Raw genomic sequence first — 8,116 nt, forward strand, 5'->3', positions numbered from 1 at the left:
TCGACCGATAACGATGCTTTTGGACAAATTTGCTACAGCTTCCTTCAAAATTAGTGAATCTGTATGTTATAACTCACAGGTTCACTATTCAAAACCTTCGCTCGAAATATTGAGAATGCTATGAATGGCATATAACCAGTGCATAGCGCCTCTAGCGCTGATATGAGAAAGCTTTGAATCAAAGAATAGAGTCACATTTTTGGCATGGTTCGAACCAAGATCAAAAATCCTGAATGTTGTTGGATAAACAAAATGAACAATTTTGTGATACGGTGATTTTTTACTGCTCAGAAAAATTAACAAAATTGATAATGTTTGATAATGTTAACATTACTAAATGTTTATTCGAGCTCTTAACTAATGAGTTTCATTACATTTGAGTGTGTGGTTGAGAAATTTCTTTAAATGGATGGAGAATAAAGCTTGTTATCCTAAGGAAGCTAAAATTCAATTCAGATCTTTCTGATTAACCTCCAGAATACACACAAGCGTGTCCATTAAAGTAAATAACTTTGTGTCAGATGGAGACGATTGCAGATAGACAGACATTTGCTCTCTTGCCCAACACTACTCGTTCGATTGAATTTGGTAACAATTGATTGATTTGCAGCGGAGCACCGGGCGTTTGATGCAATGGTTAAAGTACACCCGCGCACAGGTAGTCGAGTAAGATAATTCGCGTGAAACCGTGATCGGTTCGCGAACTATGTATAGCAAAAGAGTAGAGTACTACCCATACCCTCTTTTCAGTTAAAATGAAATGTTACCTACGACCAGGTGGGTTGTGAGTCAACAATAGGAGCTATCACCCGCATTACATTTCAATGCGAAAATAGCGTACCAACCTCCAGCCAAGGTTTGAATGTTTTGCTTTTTTTGTGGTGCGGTGAATTGGTATTGTTTAACGTTATCGATGTTTTTACTTTAAACAAAAAAAAGACTTGTCAAATATAAAAAAATATATGACGATTGATTTCTATTTATTTTTATGTATTTTTCAATGGCGAAAAAATTAAGTTTTAAGAATCTTCTACTATATTTTGACGTAAATCGGTCAAAAGTTTTCATACAGTTTCCAGAAAATGAAAAATTGCATTTCTGAAAATTTACTGTTGATAAACTGGTTGACATTAAGCAATTGCTTGTTTGTTGATTTTATTATGCTGAACATTAACAAAATACACCAGCTTTGTGGCTCCATCTTGAAGGAGTGTGAAAGGAAAAAACTGGTAATCAAACCTACTGATCTAAAAGAACATTTTTCGTTGCCCCCAGAAGTGTTAAAATAACATAATTAGTCACTATGGTCGATTTAGATCCGTCAACTGTTATCAAAGTGGCAGTAAAAAATCTCCACCCATAGAGTGCTATCTTCGAAATTTTTTGACCCCTATCCGTGTTAAACGGTCAATTTATCCAATTAGTTTCATCTATACACGGCGGGCGCGCTTGTCGTGGCTTGGGCTTTCCCATCATTTGCATGCACCCAAGCGAGTGAGAGTCGGAAATTTAAAACAACTGCCACCGGGCAGAAGAACAAGCCAACGGCTGATTTCGAATTAGATTCAATTGATTAGATTAAATTACGGCATGCACTAAAGTCAGCTACAAATTGAGCACGGAGTTTTTGATTTTTCTATCACTTCTATTTCATCGCTGCAATGCTGAGTTTTTCGTCAAGGCAATTTTATTCAAATAAAATCATTTTACAATGATTGAACATCACCCACCAATCCCTGGTTGAAAATAAACCTTTATCCATTCTACTGCAACAACTTACTGTACAACTAATCTTATCATATTACAACATAAATCATCCACCAGTCATTCGCACAACAATGCACTTACATCACAGCCGGCGTACTTAGCTTGACCACATGTAGAAGTATGTTTCCTGCCAGCGCGGAATATAGGATTGCAGCAAATCGGTGATCGTTCCGGTAAGGGGTACATTGTTTCCAATTCGCGTGAGCAAGCCGGCGATTCTATCCTTACTGTATTTGTCATAGAAGGGCGAACGCAGCAAGTACAGCAGCATCGCAACACAGCGCCGAGACAACTCCTGTTTCTGCTCCTTAGAAAGATCCTCTCGATTCTTGTAGTAAATCCTCATGCTGGAAACATTCCACAAAATTATCTAAACTCAATTAACCACTACCGGCTATTCATACCTAGCAACATCAATGGCCATGGGAACCAAATAAGATTTCCAGCTGTTCATTCCGTACTTTCGAATACACGCTAGGTGCACCAACGGTTTTACAATGTACATCAACTCAGCTGTACGGATGAACCGGCCCTCATACTGTACTACCTGTGCTCCGGGCTCATGTTTCAGAGGCTTCCAGGTACGTGCAACTATCGGCGGTGCACCCTCCACCTTCCGCATGACGCGTCCCGAACGCTTCAGTACAACGGTTGGACCCTCAGTCTGGAAGGAAGCATTGTCTCTCGTCGGTTTGTCTAGTTCACTGCGGTTCAGAGCCGGGATCGGGGGATTTTTGACGATATTGTTCCGACAAAACAAAGTAAGGATTAAGCGACCAATGCATCTGACAAGAACAAACCATTAGTCTAACCAGCCCCGGCTTGCATATGCAGCTGAGTAACTTACTTAACCGTTTGCACGATAACAATCAGCAACCAGCGTCCCTGCGTACCCCAGAGCTTTTGAGCGGACAGTTCTATGAATACCTCGCAATACTCCAATGTTGTTAAAATTATTTTGACTCTGCGGGCAACGGGGCCAACGTCTCCACACGGAACAGAACCTTTCGCTCGTTCAATGATTCGATCGTTGTAAAACACCAAAAGGTTCGATAGTGAATAAACCAACTCGGAGACTGCTGAAGATTTGTTGATTTTCCCTGCGAAACCAAATGTAAGATGCATTCTCTGAACATAACATGTTTATAAATAATGAAGTTTACAAACCGGCTACAAAATAAGATAACCATTTCGCCGCTGTTTCTACATCTCCGAGGGCGGACGGGTTGCTGGCGACCCATTTGACGTACTTCTCGTACAAACCGCTCAATTCCATCCAATTCACGGACATCGTTTGCGGAAAGCTTCAGGCGATAATCGCACACAAAAAGTACTGAATTTTGATCTAAAATCAAACTGTTTTTGACAAAAATTGTACCAATTTGAACGTGATCAATTTTATGGAATGTATGTGAGATTTGTTCCGAAGCAAATAAAAGTAAATACGACGAATATAAGGAAGAAGCGTCTGAAGGAATAAAAATGACACTTGACTGTCCTGTCCCTCCACGTTGCGAATTGAGTGTGCGAGGGGTGCTTCGATGGGAAGTTGCTTCAATTTATTCAATATGCTGGTACATATAGGATGAAAATGTATTCCTGTGAGAATAAAGATTAATTGACAGTTAAAAGCAATCAGTTTGGTTACTATAAACCACGATTGAATTATTAAAGTGCTTTAAAATAGCATCACAATGACATTTCTTGGCTGAAAAAAGTATTTTTTCACGAAATGCCAGAAGGTATACAGCCTTATGGGTTGTATGAAATGGTGACGTGGGACTGTAATTAGAAAAAAAAAATTAGTTACAAAGGTTACATAGTCCGCAGACAGAATAAATTCGGTTGCTCAATGTCTTATGAATTTTTATTCTCAGCCTTTCCTTGAAATCTTGTTTTGAAAATATATTTAACAGCACTCGAAAGAATTTCGTTTGAACTTGACGGTATTGTGCCTGTTAAGTTTTTTTTTGCTCAAACAACATTTATTTGACACGGCTAAAGTGTGTCATTGGTATTGGATAAGCACTAAGATTTTCGTCTAATGCGTTTATTCTTTCATCAAAAACCAACTCACTCAAATTCATTACGTTACCATTATAAATGATTTTATCTTATTTATTTTCTTATTTTCTCTAAGAAAAAGGTATATAACCCCACCTTTTTGCTAGAGAAATACAGAACAAAGTTATGAATATTTTTAAGTGTGTTGCACCTTTTTTTTGTATTAAAGTAGAAATATTTTGAGGTTTAGTTAATGACAAAAAAAAATATTTGTTTAGAAGAAATAACAATCATTTGTGGAGTAACGGCCTAATTTTTTTTCGTTTGTTTTCTAACTCACATGTCCGAAAAGAGAAATCTCATGGGTACTCCAAATCAGCATTAGTGATGCATATCAATGGTTGGTTTAACATCATATCAGATATATACAAGCATTTAGATCAGAATAAGTTTTTACCCAGAATTCTGTAATCGAATATAGCATTGTTGTAGGGCAATGATTCAGTGCTCACTGGTTACTTGGGTATAGACCCAGCAGATTAACTGAAATCAACAACTCCATATTTTTTCATTAGTTTAGATGTACGCCGCGTATCTGAACGATCGTTTCCCTGAGTATTTTGTTTCCAGTGCAAACGGGAATGTTTTTCCCGAGAAATACATTTTTAAGTGCTGAAAATTGCATGAAAAGTTGTATTTTTAGGGATTTACTCTTTCGATATTATACCGGTTATTATTATTTAGTGAACATCGAAGATAAAATAAAATAAAATAAAAACAACTTATAACTTATGACCGTTGCAAAAATGTTCAATTCTGTTGAGTAATTTAATGTTTTTAAGGCATATCTTGAATGATAAACTGTTAATCACCATCAGCTAATCGCAGTTTTTTCTTGATCGCACACAGTTACTGTTGCCTTTACCAGCATGTTTTCTTTCCAGACATCAGTTTTTATTAGGTTTTACCAGTAGTTCAACAAGTCGTTTAAGAAAGAGGGCTGTTTCAAACTTTTCGAACCAAATTAGTTTAATTTCATGGAAGCAAACATTAATTGACCTGTTGGGACGGGAAGACTCTGTCTTTTTGTTTTGATACAGATATAGAAAATGTCACAGTAAATGGTTGGTGTCTATTCATGTCGTCTGTGCTAGGCATGCTCGCATGTTATTGGTTTATTGTTCGCGTAAATTTATCCTTGAAAGTTGTCATCAACTTTACCGCTGAGCAATGAAACTATAATGATAACTAAAGGGTGTTATGTTCAAAATTTGATCAACTTCAATTTTCCGTATTATTTTTATTGTAAATAAAAAATGATGCTGACGAAGTTTGAATACGTGGTACAGGATGATGAAATATCAAGATAGAGTTTAAACAGCTTCCTGGAAAGAAATATTATACGGCAACTGGAAGAGGAAAGGTGGCAGAGATTTTCAAACACATTAAGCAGTCGAAGTTGTGGCAGGCAGCCATGGTATAAACACTGTACCGTGATGCACGGGTGCCGTTTTCGCATAACAACACGATACGACTTGTCTTGCTACCACCACTAAGTGTTAGTGTTAGACACAGCGTTGCCAGGTATCCAGATTTAGCTGGATTATCCAGATTTTTGAACATGTATCCAGGTAGACAGCTTTGATGTCCAATTATCCAGATTTTTCATGGATGATCCAGATTTTATCCAGATTTTATTTTCTCTGTTCCGCAAAAAGGTCATCACTTCAATTTTGGCGCGAAATTTTGCAACCTCAAATTTTGCGTACCCCAAGACTTTTACTCGAAAAATTAACCTTTCACCCCACGAAATGACTGCCAGATTTTTTCCAGATTTTTATTTTGCCTTTTCCAGATTTTTGAAAAAATGACCTGGCAACGCTGGTTGGACAGACGGCACGAAAGGCGAAACTTGAAACACCGAAACCAGTGTCAGTGTTATATTATCGGCACCGGTGCCTTAGGCTTCGGCAAACACCGGAGCCGGTGGACCTAACTTCGGAAAACACTGGTCTCACGTAAAGAATAATATCAACAATGTGAGTATATTTGGGAACGTTTTCCTTCGCATTAGGCCTAGCAGAGCCATATGGCAGTGACCGAGGTGTTTTACGAAGTTCAAACATTCACGAAACTGAAGCCCTCGTTTCCGCTGTTTGCCAAAGCTTGAGGCACCGGTGCCGATCGTATAACACTGACACTGGCTTCGGTGTTTCAAGTCTCGCCCTTCGTGTCGTCTGTCTGACACCAATACTGAGTGGCAATCGCTAAGCACGCCGTTTCGTGTTTTAAATGGCCGGATTTGGCAACCTGTCATCATGTAAAAAGACCATGGAGGTATGCCGCAAACAATGTCCAGGTGGTGCCAAAGGACACGAATCGCCCTATAGAAAAGTACTGGGCTATCATCAAGCGGAACCACAAGAAGACGCGAAAGGCAGTTGTCAACGAAATGCAGTTCAAGGCTAACTGGCATTCTGCGGCGAACAAAGCGACATAGAAGGCTGCATAATACTTGATGGAAGAAGTCAAGAAAATGGTACGGCATGTTGCTTACGCTCAAGAGGAAGCTCAATATTTTTCCTTGATTCTGTACGAATTTAATTTGACAATGAAACATAATTTTAAAAAAATTAACCGATTTGCACATATATTTGTTTGACCAAATTTTGACCGTAACAACCTTTAGCGCACAGCGGGGGCCTAGTTTGGTTGGTAACGTCTCTGCCAACCACGCTCGACGCCTGGGTTCGAATCCCACCGCCGACATAGGTGTCGATGGTTGTGAGGTGGCGTGATCCACTCACAACCAACCCAACTGGTCTAGATTCAATCCTAGCCGACACCGGGAGATTTTCTGAGGCGAAAAATCTCTGGGATCACGCCTTCCATCGCATGAGGAAGTAAAGCCGTTGGCGCCGGTCCGTTAATAAACGGGTCGTGAGTTAGGGTCCTGGGTGTGGAGTCGCCTCCCTGGGCGTCGGTGATTGGCCACAACAGTGGCGGAACTAGACCGACGAAAAATAAGCGAGAATAAAAAAAAAAAAAACCTTTAGCGCACATTTTATACATCCAATAACATATTGGTTATTGTTGCTCATCGTGAGGTTATGCTGTTATAGTTTCTTGAAATTTGACGAAACATTTCCTATTTTACAGGATGTACCCCAACACAGTCAAACCTGTTTTTGTGCGTGGGATAGGGACCGCACAAAATAAATCGCATAAAAAAAGTCATTTGAAACTTCACGTGCAACAAAACAATATTTCTACAGCATTATTGAAAAAAAAACTTTTTAGTGCGGTGGATAGGGACCGCATAAAAAAAACTCAATTAACAATAACTCGAAAGTTGTTGATTCTGGTTTAGAATACCTAGGAGAAAAATTTTAAAACATCGGATTAATAAACGAAACTTTTATAAACATACTAATCCTTTCAACCGCTTTTCTTCGTAGGCAAGCAATTCGTGACTTTTCCTACGTAAAACTGGCTCAAAAAGTAAATTTTGGACGCAACACTACTGTAATGCGTTGGAATTCATTCCAAGAATCGGAAAAATTAAATGGCTGAAAATGTTGTCGGGAGTGGTCGTTTTTCATATACCGCACAAAAAAATCTCGCACAAAAACAGTCGCACAAAATAAATTTCGCACAAAAAAGAGTCGCACAAAAACAGGTTTGACCGTATAAAAAACCGAAAACGTAGACCTACGTAACAGGAAAAGGTATAAAAACTTTGAAATCCTCGTTAAAAACAAATAACTCCGAAATTTGTTAGAAAATTATGGTGGAAATAATAAAAAATTAGAAATACTCAAATGAGGTATCTCCCTTTCGCAAAACATGTATTGAACATGTTTCCGAGGCTAGGTTCAAACTATAGGAAGATATCAAGAACTTATGAGTGAACTTTTACTTTTTCGTGGTATCTGTTTTTGATGTGTCACCCATTATGACTCTGCCAGATATATCAGCTCTGCCAGATGTAAAGAAATGTTTGACAATTCACTCTCATAAATAAAAACGAATAAAAAAATGTTGTATTAATAAATCGCTTTGCCTTCATAGGTCCCTAAAGTATGAACCGAGCTGGTATTTTAACCCTGTATGCAGGCTTGTTAATCTGTGAAAAGAGAGGAGCTAAAATTCACCGCTCACATTCACTGCATGCCGCAAATTTTTGTCACCATCCTTTTTTCTTCTGCTTTGTGCTGTGCTCCTTCCGCTCACAAAAAAATAATTAGTTCACTTACTGATTACACCACAGCCGAGCAAAAACAAGAGTGGTGAATCACACAGAAGTACACCGCAGTCTGCACTGCTGAGAGAATACAACAGACAC

The 8,116-nt window shown here is 38.6% G+C and overlaps 1 protein-coding gene across 1 annotated transcript; it reads right to left on the reverse strand.

The window, feature by feature from the left end:
- Positions 1 to 1,669: 1,669 nt before the first annotated feature.
- On the reverse strand, positions 1,670 to 3,220 carry LOC129728680 (peroxisomal membrane protein PEX16). Its single transcript, XM_055687134.1, has 4 exons — positions 2,935 to 3,220; positions 2,615 to 2,867; positions 2,172 to 2,552; positions 1,670 to 2,114 (listed from the first exon to the last, which is right to left on the reverse strand). Exons 1-4 carry the CDS (start codon positions 3,056 to 3,058, stop codon positions 1,865 to 1,867), a joined length of 1,008 nt encoding a protein of 335 aa, XP_055543109.1. The 5' UTR covers positions 3,059 to 3,220; the 3' UTR covers positions 1,670 to 1,864.
- Between the last annotated feature and the right edge of the window lie 4,896 nt (positions 3,221 to 8,116).

The sequence above is a fragment of the Wyeomyia smithii genome, chromosome 1, assembly GCF_029784165.1.
Source record: "Wyeomyia smithii strain HCP4-BCI-WySm-NY-G18 chromosome 1, ASM2978416v1, whole genome shotgun sequence".
NCBI classification, from domain to species: domain Eukaryota; kingdom Metazoa; phylum Arthropoda; class Insecta; order Diptera; family Culicidae; genus Wyeomyia; species Wyeomyia smithii.